At 41.3% G+C, this 26,164-nt stretch overlaps 1 protein-coding gene across 1 annotated transcript; it reads right to left on the minus strand.

The window, feature by feature from the left end:
• Nucleotides 1–147: 147 nt before the first annotated feature.
• LOC115339918 (von Willebrand factor D and EGF domain-containing protein-like) lies at nucleotides 148–10,442 on the minus strand. Its single transcript, XM_030010548.1, has 5 exons — nucleotides 10,085–10,442; nucleotides 7,110–7,205; nucleotides 2,696–2,800; nucleotides 2,185–2,280; nucleotides 148–590 (listed from the first exon to the last, which is right to left on the minus strand). Exons 1-5 carry the CDS (start codon nucleotides 10,326–10,328, stop codon nucleotides 481–483), a joined length of 651 nt encoding a protein of 216 aa, XP_029866408.1. The 5' UTR covers nucleotides 10,329–10,442; the 3' UTR covers nucleotides 148–480.
• Between the last annotated feature and the right edge of the window lie 15,722 nt (nucleotides 10,443–26,164).

A 26,164-nucleotide genomic window follows, 5' to 3' on the forward strand; every position in this document is an offset into this window, starting at 1 on the left:
TTGAAGGTAAATTATACTTAAACTAACATCCACTTCTGATGATCTGAATTAAGGACGTTTTGTTTCATGTGCTTTTTAAAAACACATCATTAATATAACACAATAATTCTAGTCAAAGGGGGAAAAAATCAAAAAGAAGAGCATAGATCTATTCTGAAGTACTTTATTTGAAGAGTAAATTTTATTTCAAGGTCAGCTGTATTAACCAAGACATAATACTTCTGCTTACGAAGGAAAAATGAGAACAGAAGAAAATGTGTGCCATACACTACACACACTTGGATACTTATAACAGCTTTGTTACAATCAGCAATACTTTTCTTTCATACAGAAAAGCGTTTACTTAATATACTGAAGACAGAAAGCTATCTGAAATCAATTAGTTACCGTGTTTGTTTTAAGGTCCCCCACTGCTGCAGACTTCATCTCTGTATGAAGAGTTACATGAAGAAAATGCAGCTTATCTTTGCTGAAGTTGCTTCATTCCTTCCTTTTCTTTGTACACTGTAGACCAGAGTACGGCAGTCGACATCTGCACACGTTTGGAGCTATGCATTTTCCTCCATGTTGACAAGGTAGTTTACATACAGCTGAAATGAGACACCAGATACATAGTATGTCTTCAGCCCAACACAGGATCATTTTTCTTCTTTGTCTCGCTGTGCTAGCAGAATTGTTCCCTGGTGACCGCACTGGGACAGTATAAATAAAAGCATAATGGAAGAACTGAAAAGCACAGCCTCTCAATTTATGGCATCATGGCCTTCACTGGAATACAGCCCCAGTATGTCTAGTCTTATTCGTGCTCTATTCCCCTGTTAAAATACTATAATTTCTGTTGTTCTTTAAGGCACAGGCTATTTTTGAGATGGATGCCTCCATGAAAGTGAGGGAACAATAAAAATTCCTGCTGAAACTTATTCAAGCTGGTTCTTGGATCCACATCCATGAGGGAATGCCACATACTAGCTGTTGCTCACACACTGCCCTTCGTTCCCCTACAAGAAGGGCAGAGGAGGACTGCGGGGGCACAGCTTTAGTTGTCCCCTAGCTACTACACACCCGTTCAGTTAACAAGCCAGGGGCTGCAATTTGCTCATGAACATCTGCACCAACAGAAGTCAAACTGGATGCAGATCTAGTTAGTTCAGGAACAGTGATATTTTGACATTAAGAACCTGAACACTTCTGCCATTATTGCTGGTGCAGGGAATGGAGCTAAGCATTTTGTAAGTTCTCTGCATCTCCCATACTTACCTTTTCATATCACCCTCTGTCTCGATACACTGATGAATAAAAAGGATAAGCATTTTGCTGGTCAAATGGGAATGTTAACGTATTATTTGTTAATGGCAGCTTGACTATATATATTGCAGAAGAACTAACACTACCTGATTTGGACTCCCACAGCCACACAAAAATTTCAAATGCAGAGAACTTAATCCAGAGACCTTGCACCCATGACATCCAGTTCAAAAGCAACATTTAAATGAGCTTTCTCTCAGTCTCCCAGAGAGCAAACAAAAATCTTTTTACAGTCTCAGGATTATTGCCTTTTAGCATCAGGGCAGTGCTGTTATGAGCATACAAGGCCCTGCCAGAGAAGGGTAGATTAAAGTTTTTATAATCATCTGCTTTTGTGAATCAAAATTTGGGAAAATGCAAGTGGTTATTCAGCAAGAGTGTCAGTCAGTACTGATCTTGATTAGAGCCGGCTTCCTCTTACTCTTTTAAGAGCACCTGGAGTTGATTCTGCCAACTTATCCTCAAAGTGAGAAGCAAGTTTCAATTTTCCATGTCCATAAAATTTAATGAAGCTTCTAACCCACATCAGTAGTGATAGTGTTTCTGTAATGACCATTTTCAGTTCTTTATACTGGCGTCTCGGTTTATAGAAAATATTTCAGAAATACTGACAAGACATACCGATCAATGAATTTGGTGACAACCAAAATCTGAATCTGAATTTACTTAAAGTGGAAAAGTTCTGCTTTCTGACCAAACTGAAAAGCCATCTACTCCTTATGCATACTTGTAAGATCCCCAGTATGCAGAAGCAGCTCTCATTTATTATTCTAAGATACTTTCCTAGCAGCTTTGTTCAGCACTGAAGATCTGAGCACTATATTGGTAAATCAAACAAGTAGAGAAAAGAATAAACAAAAAATGTCAGAAGTCATTTACCTAAGTGACATGCTCCACCGACCCATCCAGCTGGACAGCTACAAATCCCAGGAGCCACACAAGCTCCATTATTCCGACAACCTTGAGGACAAATTGCTAGTGGAAAAGAATGGGTAAGTCAGCAGGATTTATAAAACTGATATAAAAGAATCCTGACAGAATGAAAGATTCAGGATGATACAAATCAAAATGGCAAAACACATTTTCTTCCAGGCCAGATGATCAACTGGTATAACTCTAAAGGCATTTCCAGGACCATGGAAATGGAAAAAAATATTTATGTACTGTGTTAAGAATTTTGGTTTAAATGTTAACAGACGTACACTTTAATGCAAAATAATTTGACACTATTTTATCTGAGTATGTACCAATAATGCAGGTCCTTCATTTTTATAGTAATGCAATGACATTTCCATAGTTATTAGTTTCTTAATACTTTTAAAATGTTTTCTTTACTGCAGTTGTATTTTTAATCAATATAAATATTTTCATGAATGTAGTAGATAGCCACCTTCTTGGCATCTTGATCCTGTCCAACCAGAAGCACAAAGGCACTTCACAACTCCATTGACAGAGATGCATTCCCCACCATTTTGACAGCCTCCTTCACAGCTTACTGCGGAAGAACAGCATACACATTACATTTCAGAAGCAGCATAGGACTTCAAATAATTATCTTTAAACAGCTGGTCTACCATCAACTACTTGTTTTATCACATCTGCAAAGACTAAAATTTCAACTATTCAGAGCAAGGTACAGTTCTATGAGTGAGTGAAGATGACAGAACCACGTCTGCAAATGCCAATTCAAAATGCAGTTAAAATTTAGCATGTGCTTAAAAGCTTGCTGACCATTTAGCCTGAGAGTACCAACAAACAAACATGATTATTGCTATGGCACAGCTCCTCCCCTCCTCAACTGTGAACCAACTGTTCATCAGCTACACCACTGTTCATCAGCTACACCACAGTAACTACTAACATGCATATTCTTATCGATCTTGCCAAATCACAGCTGGTAAGCCAGTAACATGTGGTCAAGGATTCACATATTTCCTTACCAGACAGGACCTATACATAACAAGAGGAAGAAGAGAAGGGGATATTACTTTGACAAATGAACATATGACTATAGTCGAGTGGTGCTTTCCCAAAGGCCAACCATCTAAGTCAGCCTCCTCATTCCAGAATCATTCTACATGTCAAAGCCCTGAAGACCTCATTAATGAAGCATTATTTATGCCAGACGTGATTGGTGTCAACTATGGTGTGCACCACCTTTGAAATACGGCATAATCATGTTCTGTACAACCAAATGCATCCTTTCACAAGCACGAATGTAAATGTATACACCACCTTCACTGTACTGAGGAGAAACAACTATCCTTCATTATAACAATAGACAGTTGGAATGTCTGCTTGATACTTGGTGGAAAAAAGTCCAAATCTCTGTTCTACCACAAGTTTTGAGCACGATTTCAGCTAACAGATTTTTGGCACAAATGCTGAACACGCAAGGACACACAAGTCAACTCCAGCACAGCTAGAAAAGCTCTTCAAAGCTTGTTTGCATATTTCTTTGTCACACAGTATAAGTTAATGTATTTAATATTGATTGTATTTGATCGATCGTGGTGACAGGGACAAGTGCCTGAAGACTGGAGGAAAGCAAATAGCACTCCAATCTTCAAGAAGGGCAAGGAGGACCCAAGGAACTACAGGCTGTGGCTAGTCTCACCTCAATCCCTGGTAAGGTAGTGGAACAACTGATCCTGGAAACCATTTCCAGGCACATTCAAGACAAGCAAATCATCAGGAATAGTCAGCATGGCTTCACAGTGAAGGTGACCAAGCACTGGCACAGGTTGTCCTGAGAAGTTGTGGAGTCTCCTTCCTTGGAGATACTCAGAAGCCATCTGTATAAGGTCCTTGGCAACTGGCTTTAGGTGGCCCTGCTTGAGCAGGGGGGTTACATAAGATGACCGCCAGAGGTCCCTTCCAACCTCAACAATTTTGTGATTCTGTGTGATTCTGTAATAGCACATTGCACCACACTGCAAGTTTGTACATCCAGGCTCCATATGCCACAGTACTCCACCTTAAAGGTGAGCACACGCACATCCTTCACCTTACAGGGATAACATGATAACAAATGCAAGTAGGACTTTTACTCAGATACAAATCCAAGTCTAGACTGTAGTATTAGCATAAACCAAATCCTCACTCTGCTTTTTCTATTTAAGTAGTACTTCTCATGTTGCTTCTGGTTTAGGCTCTTCTGAGAACGACAAGTTCCCCTTTCTTGTGGGGTTCCTGTCAAGACCCCACAAACCTACACTTCCAGTTAGCTTTTAAGAAATTAAAAAAAAAAATTTTTAAAAAATCCTTTTGCTGGAACATGAAGCTGACCATGCTCCAGTTTACCACATAGCTCTCAACACTGTTATGTCTACTGAGAATGAATAGTTATTTCCCAATGCATTACACAACAGTACCGTGTTATACAGATCTTCATTAGAAGACACTTCATCTTTTTTATTAACATTATAGTTAACAATTTTGATATCAGATTATTATCACTGGCAGTTGAATTCCCATTCAGTATTGTTAACATCCCAGAGCTACAGTTTAAGCTGCTGCAAACTTAGATGTTACCACGTTAGGTACACTCAGGTCATGCTTTCTTCATAAAATACCAAATACAGCTTTATTAAAAAAATAAAACAAACAAACAAACCAAAAAACCCCAAACCCAGACAACCCAACAACAACAAGACTCCAGAGAGCTGCAGACGCTAGCTGAGTTCCTTCCCCAAGTACCCATTAAGTTACACTCCAAGTAAACTCTTGTAGCTATTTCACATTTGAAGGAAATAAAGAAAATGCCCTCAGAATAAACATCAAGCATAAATAGAGAATCCTGTGAGGTGTTGCCAGCTGCTGTGACCACAGTCAGACAGAATGCTTATTAAGTTCTCAACACAGTGACAACTGCCCAACTAATCTACCAGTGTCTTTCCAAAAAGAACTTATAGAAATTTTTTAAGTGCCAGGTTGAGGCTTTTCTTCTGAAAGGAAAACAATGCTTTCTTTTCCTTCACTCTCTGGGGATATCTTACATACTACATCATTTCCCCCTCAAACTATTTCAAGTTTGCTTCCCCTTTTATCCCAGAACTCAAGTCATCCTCAGTAGTCTGATCAGTTCATAACAACATAACAATATTTTCTTGGATTGCCTTTTCCAATCCATCCATATATTCAATAGGCTTCACAAACCCATAAAAATCGGTCTTTGCTACTCATGATCTCTGTCATCTCCCATCACCTATCAACCATACATTGCCATGCATATCTTTAGTGACTTGACCTCAATATTACCATCTTGCAGATACTACACAAAAGTTTCAACCACTTAATATAGAAATATGTATCTATACAAGTCATCTCATTAAATTATTTAGAAAGAGTCTGTTATAGAGCTAACCAGAATATTTATGTAACTCATAAACAAGGTATTTTCCAAGGGACAAAATTTTCTCAGACTCTCACAACACATTTCAGTACATATACTCCACCCCATTCTCCTGCAAGCATGCACATCCTCTAGGCCATGCATTTTTTGACAGTAAGGTCAGAGGTCTAAGGAATTAAGGTCATTATTTCAAAGTGCATTAGATCCTGGACTTGAGGAGTCCCAAATTAATTTTGTCTGTTTTCAAACTCCTTGTTGTGGTGGGTTGACCCTGGCTGGACGCCAGGTGCCCACCAAAGCCGTTCTATCACTCCCCCTCCTCAGCTGGACAGGGGAGAGAAAATATAACAAAGAGCTTGTGGGTCAAGATAAGGACAGGAGAGATCACTCACCACTTACCGTCACGGGCAAAACAGACTCAGATTGGGGAAAATTAACTCACTTTATTACAAATCAACCAGAGTAGGGTAATGAGAAATAAAACCAAATCTCAGAACACCTTCCCTCCACCCCTCCCTTCTTCCCGGGCACAACTTCACTCCCGGCTTCTCTACCAACCCCCCCCAGCGGCACAGGGGGATGGGGAATGGGGTTTACGGTCAGTTCATCACACGTTATTTTCTGCCGCTTCATCGTCCTCAGGGGGAGGACTCATCACATTCTTCCCCTGCTCCAGCGTGGGGTGCCTCCCACAGAAGACAGTCCTCCACGAACTTCTCCAACGTGGGCCCTTCCCACGGGCTGCAGTTCTTCACGAACTGCTCCAGCATGGGTCCCTTCCACGGCGTGCAGTCCTTCAGGCACAGACTGCTCCAGCGTGGGTCCCCCATGGGGTCACAAGTCCTGCCAGAAAACCTGCTCCGTGAGCTCCTCTCTCCACAGATCCGCAGGTCCTGCCAGGAGCCTGCTCCAGCGCAGGGTTTCCATGGGGTCACAGCCTCCTTCGGGAACCCACCTGCTCTGGCGTGGGGTCCTCCACGGGCTGCAGGTGGATATCTGCTCCACCATGGACCTCCACGGACTGCAGGGGGACAGCCTGCCTCACCAAGGTCTTCACCACTGGCCGCAGGGGAATCTCTGCTCTGGTGCCTGGAGCATCTCCTCCCCCTCCTTCTTCACTGACCTTGGTGTCTGCAGGGTTGTTTCTCTTACATGTTCTCACTCCTCTCTCCGGCTACTGCTTTTCATCTGTCCCAACTTTTTTTCCCTTCTTAAAAACGTTATCACAGAGGCGTTACCACTATTGCTGATTGGCTCGGCCTTGGCCGGCGGTGGGTCCATCTTAGAGCCGGCTGGTATTGGCTCTCTCGAACACAGGGGAAGCTTCCAGCAGCTTCTTACAGAAGCCACCCCTGTAACGCCCCCCCCCCCCCCCCCGCTACCAAAACCTTGCCACACAAAGCCAATACACTTGTATTTCCAAGCTGTCACTTGTTAGGGTCTTACTCACCTTTATGACAGTATCTACCCCCATAGCCAGGTGGACATCTGCATTTTCCAGGTCTGAGGCACTCCCCACCATTTTTGCATTTTGGATAACATGTTGCTGTAAGACAGACAACAAACAAAGCTTGGATAAATATTGGTAAAGCTTACCAAAATTACTACTTAAGTACATAAGAAATTTGCGTTGTTTTAGTCTCTGAGTACTCAGCTTGTCTTCACATTTCCTAAGATATATTTGCCCTGCCATCCTACATTGCCGATCAGGTGAAACAGTTTCCCTGCACAGAGAGCACTCCACCATTTTAAGCTTTTAAACACTCAAAACTAAGGAAGCTTTTGGACCCTAGACAGAACAGGCAGAAGAAAGAGCCATATTAAAAAGGAACAAAGGAACACAGCTGGACTGCCAAAGAAGCTTTTGATAATTGAAGTCAAGAAATGACAGGTGAGAAAAGAGCTGATAGGAAGAAATGATTTAATAAAAAATGCTGCAACTTCAGGGGCATCTTCTGATTCTTATGATGAAATATCAGACTTCACTCTTTACTGGATTCCTACACACCTCTTCAGAAAAACTACATGCTCATTTCCTCATACCTCTTCTCTAAAATGTTTCCAGAAGTCAGTATTTCCTTCTCCTCCACTCTCTTTTTTTGCCTCAGCTTGCCTCTCAGAGACCTTTCTGAAATGTACAGTGTTTGTTTAGAAATCATCTGAGATAAATGTAACTTTTGTCATAACTGTAATTATCTGTTGGGAGAAAAGCATCTATGATCATCACAGATTCTGCAACTTTTTCATTGCCAACAGGTTGGATAAGGCACAAATTAAAATCTTCATTTTGCAAAATTCTGAGTAAGTCCAGTCAGATTGAAAATAAATTACCTATTACATAGGCCTCCTTACTACTCATAAATCATTCCTCAATCAGCCCTGGTGTCTGTGAAAACATTTGTTTATTCACGCACAGATTTTAGGAACCCATGTGTTTCAGAGAGTCTCATCTGAACTAACTGCAGGTGTGAGATGAGTTCTCTACACCACATTGCTTTATCCTTTGACTGGATGGGCAAGAAGTCCGAAACAGAGGAAAGGGAAAAGATGAGCAGCAAGTAACACCACACTGATTTTTCCCTCATATCCTTACAGGACTCTCAAGCAACCCAACTGAAGAATAGAGGATTCTTCACATTAGTATCTGCAGAATGAGTATTTGCATGCAAATAAAGGACACAGACATGTATGAAAGAACCATTCAGCACTCAGCTCTGCATAACACTTCCACCAGGTGCTTTCAGTTCATTGGAAATACCATACAAGAGCTCTCAATTTAAGAAAAAACTCTATTTCTGTGTTATTTCACATAGTTTTCAGTTCAGTTTTCTTGACAGAACAAGGGATAAAGCTTCATTTATCCAATTTTTTTCTACATTGATGAGCTTATCAGAACAAGCATTCAGTGGCTCCCTTAACAATTCCAGACAGTTCACCTCTGTAGTTGAAAAACGGATCTGCATTTCCAACAATCCTTCACATCTCCCCTAAACCCAAAAATGTCTAGGATCCAACAGTTGTTTGGAACAGTGTATACAGCATAGCTATTCATCCCCACTACGCAGTGCATTAGCTATACATCATTTGTCACCACCTGCTAGCCTTAGCTTCTAAATAAAACAACGCTCCATGAATGATTACAGTGCTGAATGAAATTTTCAGCATCCCATTTAAGAGTTTAAAAAAAAAAAAAACATTTTAAATGAAGGGCATTCAGAACTAGAACAAATATTGTATAAATTATAACACCTCTTCAAATAGGACAACATGTGAAGAAAAGAATTGCTGATATTGAGTGATTTTTACCAATTAATAGCCACAATGCTCTGCAGTTAAATTTTTGATGAAAGGAATTAGAAATCAGGCGTGTTATATTAAACAGGGTTTAAACTAAAACTCTTCTCCTCAGTGTTTACTTTTGCATGTTGGGTGACATTTTCAAAAATACTGTCTCCCTTTGGAAACCAACAGGAACAGACTTCGGTTCACCCTAGCTTTACACCTCCTACCATGGAAACGGGATGTACAAATGACTCTGTGGGTCAGGTAACATCTAAGAAGTAAATTCCAGTATTTTTACAAGTCCTAATTTCTACACAATTTTTTGATCTTTCTGTTAGTACTATTATCACTAATCGCACCTAGAAATACCAGTTTAACATTGCTGAGGCTTGGAAAGCTGTCAAGCCTCTAAAAGCATCATTCCTTACTCAGGCAAGTATTTAAACAGGCACAGTGAAAATGATAAGAGGAAGTCGATGCAGAAGCCTGTCCAGTAGGTGGTCGTTTACCCAATGTTCAAGTGGTAAAACGCTATCTAGTGACAATATTGCCTTTTCCGATGGCTGGATCTGCTCACCTACGTCAGCATCTTCATAGAGGAGCGGGCTCTTGGTTGTGCTCTATCAGTTTGCTATCATTGCCTCGCCTCACCAGAAACCGGGTGTCTTTACCCCTCTTCTTCCACCGCACCTTACTTACGTCCTCCCTGGCATCTAACCACCAACCTCGCACACCAGATCCGAACCCCAGCTCTTCAGACCTTCCCGGAGGGATTACTTACAGGAAGGCTGACAGGTCAGAGAGCTAACACAGGTACCTGTGCCCAGCCCTGTTCAGGCCGAGACGCGTCCCCAGGGACCACCACCAACGAAGAGGTCCCCACAGCCCCGGGCAGGCGACGCACGGCGGGCCGCCCCGCCGCCGGGCTCTCCGGCCCGCGGCCGGCCGCCGCCCTGCCCGCGGCGCTTCTCACCTTTCCCCCACGGCGACGCGACGGGCTGAGCGGCCTCTCCCCGCCCGCCGTTCTTCCGCGGCCGCCCCACAGCGGCTCCCCGCCGGGGGGCCGCACCGCAACCCGCCGCCACCTGCCCGCCCGCCGGCACGTCCGAGCGCCCCTCCCGCGGTGCGAGGCCGGGCCGTTACCGTGCTGGCAGAGCTCGCCCTCGTAGCCCTTGGAGCAGAGGCAGGTGCCGTTACCGAGGCAGAGCCCGCCGTGCTGGCAGCGCGGGCTACAGGCCGCCGGCGGGCCCGCGCCGAAGGGCCGGGCCTCCCCGCGGGCGGGCAGGGCGCCGGCGTCGCCGCCGCGCCACAGTCCCCACAGCGCCAGCCAGAGCAGCAGGCGGGGCACCCCCCCGCCGCCGCCGCCGCCGCCGTCCCGCTGCGCCATGGCCCGGGCGCCTCGCCCGCCGGCAGCCGCTGGCTCGGGCAGCCGCTGGCTCGGGCAGCTCGCCGCCGTCCCGCTACGCTCCCGCGGCCGCCTCCTTTCCGCTCACTCCCCTTTCACCCCTCCTCGCTTTTCCCCTCTCGGTTCTTTTCTACTCCTCCTCCTCCTCACCCCCCACCGCAGCGCCGGCCTCCCCCCGCCTCGCCGCCCCCCGCGGCATGTCGCGGCGGGTGGAAGCCCCACCCGGGTGTCCGTGACAGCCAGCGGGTTACCCGTGCGCGGCCAAGGCCAGGGGTGCCCCCCGCCGCCGCAGTGGCTGCCATCAACCGGGCCCGGGGGGGTCTGCAGGCCGCAGCCCGGCCCAGAGCCTGCCGCAGGCGGAGGACCAGCCACGAGGTAGTCATTTCTCAGGACTTAACTGTAGGTAGGCCGAGGAGTCCGCCTGAGCACGAAGCCTAGCCGCAGGCCCTGCTGCCTTTTGGCCCTTCCACCCCTTTCAGGTGGCATGGCAAGACTGACCTCCCTCCGTCCCTCTTTGCAACCTTACAGACTTCGACGTTTCTATTCGCTTTCAAGTCACCATACAATGTGAATATCGTGGCACAATATTTGAAGGGTGATTGGGGAGAGAGGACTGACGTACTGAACTCACTGCCACTGTGCGGATGGGAAAACGGGAGGAATATAGGTTTCATGCTGCTGCCTCATCCAGCGTGCCTTCTCTGGGAATGGCTTGAATATAATTCTGTGACAAATGAAATGGCAATTTATTTCAGTTCAGTTGTGAAAATACCTGCAGTTGTGAGAACAGAAACACAGATGATCAGAAAACATTTCCCCCTTCATTATTTACCATCTTTCACAAGTGTTTCCTACCATTTTAGATATTTGCCAGAGAAAGAACACTTTCAATGCCAAGACTGAGCCCAAGGGAATTTTTTCAGATGAGTTTGACCAATAGTGATAAAAGGATAGTATAAGCACCTATACAAAGCATCTACCGAAAAGTGAAATAAACTTCATGCCTTTTGAAAAACTAAGGAAAAAACAAGTCTGTCTTCAACAGTGAGACTACACTTTGAATTAGTTTTGTGAGTGGCATAAAACAGCTTAATTTGTTGTCTAGATGAAGCAGTAGTATGATCTAGTAACTGCATTCACTTTCGAAATTAAAACTTGTGTAATTGCCTGATAGAATAAAAGGCAAAAGTACTTCTGCTGGAAAACTGGCTTTGAACCCTTTTCACACCTACAGAGTGGAACATACCATTCCTAGAGGGAGTAGAATACAAGGCAAATCTGTTGCTGGTAGCATGAGGTGCTGTCTGGCTTCTTGCACAGGTTAAGGCACATGTAAGGTGATCTTTGCAAGACTGTATTTAGCCTTTCAAGGAGCAAAGTAACATGTTAAATGATTAAAGAAGAGAAGCCTAGAAGTGCAATACTAAATAATTGCCTGAAACAGGCATAATTCCCGCCTTGCTTGTGCCTAGGCAACCAAAGAAACTTTTAGATGATACATACATACAATTACATTTCATCCTGTGCAAACCCATGTTGCAAATATCCTTTCATGTAGTACTGATGCTGAAAAAAAAGTAGGGATCTAATTACTCATGCATAACTTGCCATGGTCTGTTAATTTGCTATCTTGAATAAAAACATCCAAGCCCTGTTCATATTGCAGTTGTGGTGGAGAGAACAGGGTCTCCTGCTTTCGTATACAGTATTCCCTCTTGCAAGTATGAGGGTAATTGGATTGTGCAGTGAGAGCACTCGTGGTAAAATTGCTTGCCAGAAATATATTGAGGAATAAATTCTTCCCAAAAGGAATAGCTTGCTTTATGCCAACCCCACAAGAGCAAAACGAGAAAAGAAAAGAACTGAGATGGTGACTCTGGGCTGTATTGTTCTGTTTTCCCCTCTCGGTTCTTTTCTACTCCTCCTCCTCCTCACCCCCACCGCAGCGCCGGCCTCCCCCCGCCTCGCCGCCCCCCGCGGCATGTCGCGGCGGGTGGAAGCCCCACCCGGGTGTCCGTGACAGCCAGCGGGTTACCCGTGCGCGGCCAAGGCCAGGGGTGCCCCCCGCCGCCGCAGTGGCTGCCATCAACCGGCCCGGGGGCGTCTGTCATCATAATTTTCATCATAATTGGGTATTGGGTATCCTTGACTTCTGCAAATAATTTTGACTATATTGAGTTCTTCACAGTATAATTTTTTCTATTTTTGTCTTTTCTCCATAAGACAGTTTAATGTGTAAGTGTGCCTTTCTGATATTAATGCCTAGCAACAATTCATTCATACAGAATTATTTTCAGGTTTTAACAGCTATTATTCATTATTCATGTAGAGGGTCTGATTTTTAAAGTACTATTTATTTTCAGTCCCATATCCCAGCTTCCCTGTTCCAAAAAGATGACTTCTGGTGGCTCAGGTTAATTAAGAGCCCCCTTTTTTTATTTCTCTCCATGTTTCCTTTGAGGATCTTAAAATAATTAATATGAAAGAAAAGAATCCTATTTTGAAATATGGCAAGTGCCCCTTCAGCGTAGATAATTAAATGCAAAGACTATATTAAATAAGCTTGCCCAGGTGTTTCACTGAATGAAATAAATTTGTTTAAACATTATCTTCTGTAGCAAGGGTTAGGCTGCTTCACCATCTTTGTGCATCTAAATTCATCTCAGGGCTTATCAAATTTGCTGAGTGCATGTCTGCATTTTAAAGGGATTGTGTCATGTTAGCAGAGGTTCTCACTGAAAACTGAAATGCTTCAGGCATCCAACGTGCTTTAGCCTTAGAGGCACAATCTGATTTTATATATATATATAAACATATATATATATATGACAGCTGTTAATGGAGTTGCTAAGTAGAGAGTTAGACAAAGAGAATTCACATTCATTCATTCACGTCACTGGTTATATTTGGTACTTAGTTTCAAACTAAAACCAAAATAAAGCAGTTTTAGGATTAGGACATTCACAGTCTCATTTTTTGCTTATATAAACAGTATAGGAAGGAGTGTTAACATCCTTCTGCTATAGTGGCTAGCTGTATCATAGACAGCAATATGTAATAACCTCTTGAGGGGCACTGCTGTCCAGTCCAGAGAAGAAATGAAACGTGCATTATAATTGGAGCTACGGTACTCGGTGATATATTGTGGGAATAAGGTTGCTCGCCTGGAGTTTGGGATTCTGTTCCGTGTAAGGCAGAGCAGGTACAAGGACTGGGCTCTCCCACAACCCTATGGGAATACCCCACTTCTGGGAATCCCAGAGTGTGCACATGTGTCTCTTGCCTATTTCAAAGACTTTTATTTCATTACAGCATGAAAAATATTCAAGAAGCATAAGCTCAGATCTTCATGTGCCATGGGATTTCATGAGTCAGCCAGCTGTAATACAATCTGCTCTCAAAAGTAGTGACTTGTAAGAAAATGGTAAGCCTAGAAATCAGGATATGAAATTGTAGAGGGTGCTTGTGCAGTGGTGATGCACAATAATCCAATAAAATGTCAGTATCTCATTAATCAGGTAGATTTACTGGGGTGGGAGGTAATGTTAGGAGGTGTATTATACAGCTAACCTCTTTCCTAGCACTGTGCAGTATGTATGGTTCCAAGCTCTGACACAATCATAGCTGCACTGTTACAGCTGGACTGGGTGCTGTACTTAAGTACATCTCATAACGCGTCATCCAGAGCCAACATGCTATCAGTGTAGCATCACAATTAGCACCCATATTTATAAGTACTTTTCAGCATAATTTGATCTCTATTCTACCATGTGTAGATGAGCCGTCAGGTTACGATACAGTTAAATAGCATTGATCAAAGCTGTATCCCAACTCAAGTCCACGTCAACTCTTTCAGATAATAGGGACTTATGACCAACATCAGTCTTCTCTGTTGACAGTTTGAATACTGATCTGTCTTCCAGTGCAATTGGGCTACAGTGGCATTTGAGAAATATGTATGAAAGTCACTATAATTCTGCTGAAAGAAGGAAAATGATATATGGGTTTATTTTTAAACATGTCCATGTGTGAATTAGGTGAGCAGAAATATTGTATATGTACAGGCTGTGTACATACATTCATCCACAAATGCCATGCACATCTCTTGTTGGTGTCCAAAATTAAGGGCCTCTATGGATTGCACATACAGATTGTCTCCATTAGTGCCCCTAGCCCTGATTTTGTAATATAAAACCCTACTTTAATTTATCTGAAACAAATACATTAATCCAAAGGATGCCAGCCCTGTATGCAACTTTCAAAACCATTATTCTAATAAGTAATTTTCTTCACATAGCAGCAAACTCTCAATATGTGATGTTTAGTCAACATGACTGATGTGCATTGAAGTCCTTGTTCACAGATTTATCTTGCTTACTAGATAGAAACGTGAAAATGGTATATGTTAGTGAGATACTTCAGAATTAACACTTTAATCATTGCAATTAGTTATAAATCTCTCAGATTGTCACCTTTTCTAGGCAATTCTAATTAGGGCGCAGAATAAATCTGTGCCTGGGGACTCTGGGTATCCCAAAGCAATGCAAGAGTATTGCCAAAAGACCGGCCAGGCTCACTAGAAACAGTTTAGCTCTGTTTGAAGCTCTGTTTTATGCAAGCCAAGGTCACCCAGTCACTACTCCCTCCTTTGAATCCTGGATGTAAATTACCTGACAGGAAAAGAAATGATGTTTCTTTTGCCCATTAAAAGATTACTGAGCAAAAAGATCAAGGCTTGTCTTACTCCCTGGCAAACAGCTCAGCTTTCAGCTGAAACCTTAATTCCTTGTTGGATCTGATTTTGTCTTTTGGGAACATTTGGTGATGTCTAAGCTAAGACACCTTCCATTTCTACAAAGCGGGTGGGCCAGTGACCCTTAATCTGATTTCACAGACATAAAGCGATACTTCAAAATTGCAATTTTATAAAACAAGGTCCTACTCTTACACTGCAGATAACTTTGGTTAGTCGCTGCAACAAGGAGGGACCAAAAGTTTACACAATTATTGCCCAATTCAATTTTGAAAGCTGAGGCCAGTCTCGCTATAACTAAGGAATTTTCTGCTCATGATATAGGTCTTAAGGTCAGCCCCATTCTATAGATGCACCATCTGAAAGATGCTGAGCAGATACCCATCAACGGAAACCAAATCTGTGATTCATATACAAAAACTACTCTTAAGGACTAAAGTCCAGATAAAGCAAGACTGAGAGACACTTTTAAGTATCACAACCAGCTTCCTTTAGAGCCATCTGGAAACCTCCTTATTTTCATCAGCACTGTGGTATCAGGCCCTACATTCCAGCAAATAAAGCGCATGATATCATAAGGCACCAGGTACCTTGAATTTTTATTTGGCCTGGAGTTTAAAGGGCTCAGTATCTCACAATGCCACAAAGTCAAACTGAAATAGTCCTCTTCCCATACTCTTTTGTTTCTGTACTGTACTCTGCTGACTTGCTGAAGTGGGCTTGCAAGCAAATGAAAATAATTTGATTTCCTCACCACTCGTGGGCTCTCAACTATGTCCCTCATAAATAAATGATTTTTTTTTTGGTCACTGAATCTTATATTTTGCCCTCAAAGAAATTTGGCATAATATCCAATGAAAAGAATAATTGAATAGTACTTGGTATAACTGTTGACTATAACTCAGATATCACACCACTGCACACAGTATAAATACCAGGGGCCTAATGTTCTGTAAATTAATTGAAGTGAAAAGTCCATATTCACAATTCATTGAGGAAAATACCCAAGAGGGTAAATACTAATTCTAAGATAGGGTTTTTTTAGTATTGAGTAGTGAATTTTATATTGTTCCAGTAGTTAAATCTCTGCCTCACAGGATACAGCTTTATATCCATCAACTGTCCACAGTATCAAATATTACTAATCATTTGATATTTATATAGTTATTATTGTATCATAATCCCTACACAGACTTGCGCTGCTGTAAGCCAAAGCAACACTACTCAAGCTGCCCCAGAGCAAAACCAGTCTCTGTGGAAGCATTCAGGGAATCATCCTTGAGACATAAAGATATCACTTTGTCTGCCACAAAAATGTTGCCAACTTTAGGGTGAATGTAGCTACTGTTCAACAGGGCACAGCAACACAACCCAGCAATGTGGAACAGGAAGCGAATAAAAAAAGACCACATCTAATTGATATTTAGGTATGGTAGGATGTAATTACTCATGCTGGAATTCATTCAAAGCATCAGCACTCTGAATGCTCCCTTATTAAAAAAAAAAAAAAAAAAAAAAGTACAATCAGTTCTTTACTGTCCACCAACAGAAAAGACTGTAGTTTGGCAGCTGATGGTTAAAAAATTGGTTTAATACATAGTTCTATGTTTTTCATATAATTTTTATGTTTTTTAAGTTATATTACATCAAATCTACCTCTGAACAAAGAAAGTGGTAGCTCAAGTAAATAGTAAATAGTACTCAGAAGTTTAGCAGCACTTTGTGAGTTTAAAGTTCATTATAAATGTTGCTTGCTTGTGCTACTTTCACAGCATTCCTGAGGGAAAATTAAATAGCAGAACCACTTTACAAATGGTGAGGCACAGAAAGTTGTTAGGCAATTCACTTTTAGAGCTAATAGCAAAGCTGGAGTATACACGGTATTATTTGTTTGGTTCACATTTCAAATCCTGACAGCATGTCTAATGCAAATGTGTCTTCATGCGATCTGTGCAAGTCTGGCCAGGAAATGAATATGTGAAATGAAGGAAGTCAGATAATAGTTTATTTCTGAAGAACTCTGTCATTCATCTGAAAACCCCTGGTAGACATCATCTTTCCTAACTTCATAGGTATGATCATGTTGAGGGATCACACCTCTAATTTGAATAGAGCTGGAATCTGGGCCTAAGAAACTTAAGAAGTAAGAGTTGCTAACCTAAATCCTTAATGACAACAGAACAAACAGGTTGACACTGAATTAAAATCTGTAGAAAAAACCCAGCATCTTTGTCATTGTCATCTGCCTCTAAACAACCCATTAAATAGGCAATCTCCAGTGGCTCAGCTCAGCTCTCTGCCATTTATGTGCTGTGCTCCCAGTTAAACTCAACCCCTTGATGGACACTAACTCTGATAGATGCTTTTGTCTGCACTGACTGTGAAGACTTTTCATGTTGTATTTAGTAGTAACTGTCATATTTGTGTACTGACAGTATTGCCAATTGTGAAGGGTTTTCACAGTTTGTGGGTTCGGGTTTGGTTTTTTTTTTCCTCCCCTAAATCTTCAGATTCTGGAATCCTGTGAGGAGTTTTAATACTCAGTTATAATTTTAAAAGCTGTGAAAAAGAGCTAAGAATATGATCCTAGAAAAATCAAGCAGATAGATAAATGTCTTAACTTCTGCCAGCTTCTTAAAAAAATATTTTTTTTAACTAGTATTTTTTTGTGTCTATCTTTTGAGCTCCTAGGGTAGGTAATACTCTCCTTAATTTAACTTCTTATAAATGTAAAATGGCAAGTTTGTACATACACGCACACCTTGAAACACATGTTCATGAAACCAGACCCTGAGGTGCCCTGACATTCTAGCACAGTCCCAGTCCAAAAATCCTGAAAAACAGACTTTCAAGACAAGACTCTCCATCTGCTAATTTAGACATCACATCTGCAAGCATTAATAATGCAATCTCTTGCATTACCTTAGGTGATTTTAACATTTGACATTTTTCTAATCTAGTTTCTTAGGCTGTGGCTCTTCTGGAAAACTTCCTTCTCCTTGTTACAAAACAACAATTACAAGTTATATTTGAATCTCAAGTGTGGATAGAGGACATCCATGCTTTCTCATTTTATCACCCATATTATTCCAAGCTGGTTTAAATCCAGCACTGACAAAGGTGGCACTAATCAAAGTCTGGTGTCCTGACCACCACAACTGGTAATTCAATGTAAATAAAAGAGATATTTTTCTGCACCTAATTGTCAACCATTGGGATACTTAAAACTCAGACGTCCTTGGGTGAAATGTGCCCACAGGCACAAAATGATCACATCACCTTGTATATGCTGAGCCTACCTGTAGGTGTATAATGGATGTTGTACCGCATATATAGGACTTAGATGCTGAACAGTGGAGTGCAGAGCTGCTGCAAACACCACTTTGGCTTGAAACATGGTAGAAATAAGCTCAGCAAAAATGTTTCATACAATTGAAAACAAAACATTGACTGTATAAATTTAACTGAGTATACTTGATGAAGATGACCATAACAAAAGCCCAGGTGCTTAGCCCTTTAGACTTTCAGCTCACACTGCTTATGTGTAAGATGATTTTGCTTCCAAATTGAATGTTGCTGGCTGAAGATTTATAGGTAAACTGGACATATGCACTATGTTTTATTTTAGGAGAAAAGAATAACAGAAGTTAAAAAAATGAAATCTGAAAACCAGCCTCAATAATGCAAACAGATTGTAAGACAGTCTTTTCCTCTGCAATGGTTAATATTAATATTGAAGTCTTGCATTTTTACTGATTTCAGTGATGAAAAAAGTCCAGTCCTGCACTACTTAGCCTCTCCTGTGCCTTAAACAAGACAACCAGACAATGCCAGAACAGGCCTTCCCCTTTTTAACATTTTTTTTTTGTCAAACTTTCATTAAGGGTCTTAGCAATTTTTCTAAGGCAAAATGGAATGAAACAGCATAAATACGATTTAATTAATACTGTCAGATTATAATATCTCCATCCTCTCTTTAGAATTACGCCCAGTGGCAGCAGTTTCCATATATAAAAATAATTTCTAATCCATAATTTTATTTCACCACAGTGACAACTGGTAAAAAACATGGCACGGATAATATTTACCAGCAAAATCTTTCAAAAGGTATCTTATCTCCATAAACAATTGTGTGACAATCCTCTCTTATACATATTTGCTCATTCTTGGAGACATGTGGTTATGTTTTATGACCCTATATTTGTTGACTATAGAGGTTGGCAAAAAATACTTCAGTAGAGGATGTCAAATGTTGCTTTGCAAAGTTATTATAGGGGCCTACTAACACGGATTGCAGAGTTAATGTAGGTTGCAAGACCCTGTTTTAAGACAAATCATTGTTAGAAGGTGCTTGACAATTTTTCTGGGGCTGATATTTTCGTGCTTTATACTGTATTAGTTTATGGGCTAAAACAAACTGCATGGCTTATGAAGTAAAGGATGAAACTTCTGTTTTCTGCTGTCTACTAGAACTTCTAAAGTTGGTTGCTCGCTTTGATCAACTTGGTATCCTACTGCCCTGACACCTTAAAATAAGCCTGCCCTGTAAGTGCAAATCAATACGTATTTGCAAGGAAGAAGGTGACAAAACAGTCATGCTCTTTTCTACAAATCATACATCCTCCATTTCACTTCCTTTTTAATGGCACTCAGAGGAGCAGATGGGCTGAAGATCACAAATGAAGGGCCAGTGCTTCCCTCCTCAGCCAGCTCAGGGGTGGCATTCAAGTGTTCCAGGCATGATTCATACTGACCTTTACACTCAGTAATCAATATGAAACATCAGTGATGTTTGACTCACCCTTAAGAGTGTTGTTTTTGTTACACTGCTGAAAGAAGATGAGGCTGATGGGAATCTGCACCATCCCAACAGCTCCAAGGACACCTGGTCCCTGCACGCCTCCTTAGCACCCTGAGCCATCCAGCACCAACACCCTGCACAAACTAAAACTCCTAATGCGTAACATCAGCCTCTTAAGAAAAGTGTGTTGCTTCTCAGAAAGAAGGCAAAGCTTTGGCAATGTTTTTCATATCTTTTATTTGTTTAAACCTGCATGGAATTTTCTTAGTGAAAACTTAGATAAGACAAATAACCCTAAGAAGGAAACATTTCCCATCATAAAAAAAACCCCAACCCACCAGTGGCTCCCTGCCAGCCCAATCTGCGAGAAGAAAAGGAGGACACCAGCTCTTCTTAAGCAGCACAGTCAAAGCCAGGTAGCAATCGTTTTGCCTACACAAAAATCATCCCACTGGAGTCTACTCAGTGCAAAACCAGCATTACTGCCTCGGTACTGGCCAATAGCAGGCCAATGCTACTGTTCCTGGGTGTACTTATGGCTATTATTTTTGTGAGTTACTTTCATTGCTGCAAAGGCAATGAGGCTAGTCACGGAAGTAAAATAAGCGGTATATAGTCAAAGCCAAGCAAGACTGATTTTAAAGTAGTACCAAACAAGGGAAGTTGCAAAAATTACAATTGTAAAAGCTTGGGTTATATTTCTATTTTATAATAAGAATAAAAATAATCTAATAGTGGTCTGGAATAAGAAAGTTTTATTTCCTAATTTCAGTGCTAAGAACACCTAATGGAATAACACCATATTCATAGCTATTTTTCCTCCACCACTATTATCTGTAAGCTGACATGGAAGTCAATGCACAATACAGTCTAGTGCAGTGAATGGAGTTATTATGAGACTAAGAATTTGCATCTCCTTTGCAATCCTCGCATTCAGTATTGGCCATTATGGATTTGCAATAGAAGGAGATGACCCAGCAATCTGTACAGCCCATATAGTACATCACATTGTCTCACTGGGACTTGGTGAGTTTTCACATCTAAGCTGTTCACAGTTTATGTATACAACAGAGCTAAAATGGAGTGTAAATACCTTAATGTCTTCCTGCATATGTCATTCCTCAGCATTAGCTCTCCACCTGTAGAGTATTGTCCAAGCTGCTACAGATACATATATACAAATATGTCTTAATTTTCAGCTGACTGTGACTTTTTGACATGTCCCATCAAATAGCCAATAATGATGTATTTTTTGGTATTCCTAAAACTGCTTCCCATGTCTCTCAATTACTTGCCCCCAGCAGAATGGCTGCAGTTATTAGCTTGTGCTTCACTGTGTCATTTGTGTTATTCTAGTTCCATGTGAAGTATGACTTCCTCCCATTTATTTGCTAATAGCGACTAGCTGCCTTTTCCCCCCGAGTTTTTTTTTTCCTCTCCAAAATGTACTAAATTATTTGGTGGCAAGAAGTATAATTATTCTCCATTGTCAGTACATTCCCCAGTTTCTTCAGGTTCTGTTCACATCCAGCAATATAGATACTAGAATTACTTGGCAACAATTAAACTTCTAGAGTATAATTAAGAGGTATTTTCAAAGTACAAAATCCAAACAGCATATAATATACTATCTGACATGGACAAAAAATACAACCTAGAAAAATGCCTTGGGCCTTATGATTATGATTTTTTTTTGTGATCATCTTAGATGTTGTCTTTAATTCCAAAATACAATTCCATATTAACATATGCACAGTAATGAAGCAAACAGCCTTGGCAGATTATTTTAAATTTGGTTTTGTGAAGAAGAATGAATGTTTAATTTAATCTGCTTGGAATCAGCCAAAACTAAAGCCGACTGAAACTCACTCCTCTCTGTGTTATTTCCATTTGCCAGAAAAAAAAAAATCACAATTTTGTAGATTTTGTTTATTTAACCTCCACTAAATACAGGTTACCGAAAAAGTATTTTGTGCTTTTCTGGGCATCACAGATTGCTAACCTGGAGTTTGCTGATGAACTAGTGGTGGTGGATTGTAAACCTCTAACAAGGAATGAAAACAAAAAACCCCAAACAAACAGGAAAAAAAAAAAGCTGAAGTCAGGATAGAAAGCAGTCAAAGCATGGAGGCAACAGAAGAGTGTCTGTCTTATACAAACCCATGATATGGCCTACTTCATTATTCCCTTTACTGTTTTGTGTATACTGTATTTCCAAACTGTGCAATTAGAAGATGCTCTGGCACTGTTTGTTACCTGTATATATTACAGGTGGGACTTTAGTATCCTAATATTTCCTGGTCTGTTCAAACAACAAAGCGTGCCCAGATCTCTCAGTGTTCAGCCATGAATCCCCCTGACCAGCCAGCCTTCCTCTCCATACTCTATTTGGGAAAGCAACGCCTTTAATCATTCAAATCACAAATGGTGACAAGGTGAATTTGGGATGAGGTGAACAAAATCTACAACTAAACAGCAAGAACCAGTATGAAAACAGCATGAAAATCATGTTAAACATGTAATTTTGCATTAAACAGTGCCAGGGACTATTACTGGGAAATCAGTAAATTCTGTGTTGGTAAGCTGTTCGCACGATCTGCCTTGCTCTTGGCCATACCAGCCAGCACTGTCCCAGGCCACCCCTAAGGACGCTTACAGAGCCTGAACTCCTCAAGTACCTTTCCCAGCAGGCAGCTTGTGCCTAACCATGTTGTTTTGTAGGGTAAGACAGTTTACATGGGCAGGGTACCTCATGCTTGTTGGTCTCTCTACCAGTGAATGGACTTGGATGCTTTTAATATCCTAGTCTAGATGTAGCTTCACAGTCCTAGCATCTCCCTAACACACCGTAGGGGTATCTGCCCTATGACCTTTGCCAAGCAGATTCACTGTTATCCAGTATGTCACCACAGTAGGATTTGGAAACAGAAGAAGTACCCAATTCTGATCCATCTCTGACCAAAAGAGCCTTTTAATTCAGTGGAATGGCAGCCAGCAGTTTAATTATATGTCAAATGCTATTATATTTGTATCTTAAATACACAAGCACAATATTGGGTTAGATGTGTAAAGTACTAACTCCACATGTTGTCAAGAAAGAATTGCTCAGCATTCAGATGGCGAAGTGTTTTATAAAATACTCAGGTTAAAAGTTTAATATGATGAGAAGTGTGAGAGAAAGTGCTATAAACAGATTATTAGAGAATGGTTTAGAATAAGTTGTATTAAGTGTAGCATCCATATGGATATTTGCTTTAATATGACTGCAGGCAATATTCTCTCATACTTTTTTAGCTAAAAATATTCTATTTCTGCCTGGTCTGTCTATTTCAGACTAGATAGGAAAAACATTGGAAGTACATTTTCTTTATTACTATGACAACTTTGAGAGGGACTCCATGGTTTGACATGATTTGGGAAAGGGAAGACATCCACAAGGAAGCTTATGGAAGAATGAGGGACCTGTGATTTACCAGCTATTAACTTGGTAATAGATGCAGGAGGAAAAAACCACTGGACTGTCCATCACAGCTTTTTAATTTCCAGTCTGTCCTCACAGTAACACATACTCCACTTATGCTTTGCTCCTAAAATCAGGTTTACAGTCTGCAGCCTAACATATAAGCAACACAGTTATAGTTGCAATCTTTACAGAAGAACACAAATTACTACTCACAACATTAATCAATCATCCTATGTTTTACTGGGGGGAAGTCATCAGTGTAGACAATAACTGTTAAAAAAAGAAAATGAATCTGTCTCTCCAGCAGTTTCAGAATTGTTAAAAAGCACAGAAATGAGAACACAAAACCAAACATTGTAACAACTGTTTATAACAAAGATAGTTGGGAAAAACAAGCAATTTGAATACATTCTGAATGCAGTAAATGTCCCTCTAAATTGTGGGCATCTGAGGGTTCACACGTATATCCAATTCACACTGATTTCTATGTAAAGAAGTACAGTCCTGCTAAGTGTTAAGAAAGAAACCTTCGTGTCACCTCTGAAACAGCCTAAAACAACCATCATCAAGAGGAAACCTTGCATCAACAGCACTTACCTTACTCTTTCCAGGGTAAGGCCATGTAACAACTCTGAAGCAAATGCAGCAAAATTTGGCTTCACTTTTAACATGTGACAAGTAACATGCCGTAGAACTGAAGTCACCCTCCTGATCTGTAAGTGGGTGGTTTAGCCCCACTTACTTACACCCAGAGTGAGCCCCAGTGCTTCGAGCATTTCCACGTGATGGTACCAAGGGAAAAATTGTTGGTAAGCGCTTCTGAACAAGCACCTCTGATTGAAGCCCACAGAAGCTCATTACAAGCCATGCTAAATAAAGAGGATCAGATGGTGAAGTGGGGAAAGGTTAAATCATTTTAAAGCTACGATGGTAAGTTTTCCTATTTCCTAAAAAGTTCCTGTCTATAATGCTGCAAGGGATGGAAAAATCTGCTTTTCTCTTGGCAGATTATTTCAGCTGTTAATTAATATCATGAGTAAAACTTTGCACCTTACCTTTACTGTGATTTTTTGGGGTCTTAAATATTTTCTTTTGAGAAGACTCTTTTGGAATCCTTTTTGCAGCTAGAAAAAAGCCAGACAAGATCTGATTTTATATTGATATAGGCCTTGAAATTACTCCTAGGCAAAGCCCCTGCCTAGTTACACAGGCAGTATACATGTAGCCTTTAAAGTCAAGGCATCTGGCTGCAAGGATTGCTCCTGTTTCTAAAAGACACACTGTTAAGTAAACTAAAGGTTTAGGGCTGGGCATGAAATAATGCAAGAACTAGAAACTCCCTGGCACAGCTGTGTTGCAAACAGCCTTCAATACAGTGAAGTTTCAGTCAGAAAAATGCACCATTTTTGTGCACGGTACCAATGGTAAGAGGGAAGGGTAATAAGAAGGAGGCTGAGAGCTGCCCCTGACTGATGAGTGGAGCACTTCTCTGCTGTCTAGGAAGCCAGCAGAAACTGAGGTGTTAACCCTGAACATCAACGGTGTCTGTGAAATGGCTACAGCTCCTTGCCTGTGCAGGGGAGGGCTCCTGTATCCCAGTACATAATATGATGCAATCGGCAAGACAGTGCAGACCACAATGCACACCTTGTCCTTATTAATGCTCTTTGGGCACAATATAATGGAAGGACCATGCAAACATGAGATTGAGAAATGAGTTTCCCAGAGTTAACTGCAAAAGAACAGGATTTATATTGCCTGCCACTAGCATTTTAACTTACTGCCCCTGTGTCTGTGATAACGCTTTGACATGGTTACCCGTGACGCTCTCACCGGGAGGCGAGGGAAATGTGCTGGGGGAGACGAGGCTGCCGTGGAGTGAGAACAGAACTGGTTAGAAACACCCTGAGCCCTTACCAAGAGCTCTGTGGCAGAGTGGGAGGATATTTTGCAGAGGGTTCATCAGCATTACAGATCATAGGTCTGTACCTTAACCTAACCCACATAAGCAGCTGTCATAGCCTGAAGGGAATCAGCTATCCTAAAAGATGTGCAAGAAAATTATACACATGTAAATTGGTGAAACAGTGGGATTTTGTGTGTCTGGTTGAATTTCAAATAAATAAATGAATAATGTTTTTGGTTGTGTTGTGTGGTTTGGCTGATGTAGTTTATGGCTACCAGCACATCCAGCAGCTCCTGACACTGCAGAAACAGTCCTTGTAATTCTATAGCAGTGTCCAAGTGACAGTGGGTGACAGCAAGCGGAGCACATTTTAGAAGCCTGCTTATGCTCCACTTGGGACTGCTGACTGCTTCAGCCCCTAGCACAGTACAGATTTGGAAAAGCACAGCTATGCCTTAAGGCCACCTTAGCCCACGTTCCCTTGAATCTCATCCACATGTCCCAAGGAATCTAGTTGGTGCTTCCCCTCTTAATACTAAAATTAGGATGAGACCTGATTAACCTGCTCCTGGTGGATATTCCCCCTCATTTCAATGATTCAAAACAGGTCCAGCAGCTGTGGCTTGCACAGTGAGGAGGAAGCAGGCAGTATCTTTCATGTTTAAGGGAGACTGTATGTTTGTTCTTCTGAAGCAGTGGGTATTTCTGAACTTAAAAATAAAACATGGTGCCATGAAAAATGTGCATGTCCCACATTACTCGATAGCTTTTCCATCACTCTATGAATACAGGGAACACTTTCAGCCCATTTACACCTTTGTGGCTCAGTAATGAAAGTCTATGTGAAGAAAAAAAAGCCTAGAAGAGTTAAGCCTAGAAGCTAGTCATTACTCTT

The sequence above is a fragment of the Aquila chrysaetos genome, chromosome 3 (assembly GCF_900496995.4).
Source record: "Aquila chrysaetos chrysaetos chromosome 3, bAquChr1.4, whole genome shotgun sequence".
Taxonomy (NCBI): domain Eukaryota; kingdom Metazoa; phylum Chordata; class Aves; order Accipitriformes; family Accipitridae; genus Aquila; species Aquila chrysaetos.

What these genes read in the sequence shown, in the direction of transcription:
- LOC115339918 (XM_030010548.1), bottom strand. Translation starts at nt 10,328, where the DNA reads ATGGCGCAGCGGGACGGCGGCGGCGGCGGCGGCGGGGGGGTGCCCCGC. An exon ending in AGGATCAAGATGCCAAGAAG is followed by an intron (nt 2,281 to 2,695) that starts GTGGCTATCTAC and finishes CTTTTCCACTAG; the next exon opens with CAATTTGTCCTCAAGGTTGT. An exon ending in CGGTGGAGCATGTCACTTAG is followed by an intron (nt 591 to 2,184) that starts GTAAATGACTTC and finishes GTCTCATTTCAG; the next exon opens with CTGTATGTAAACTACCTTGT.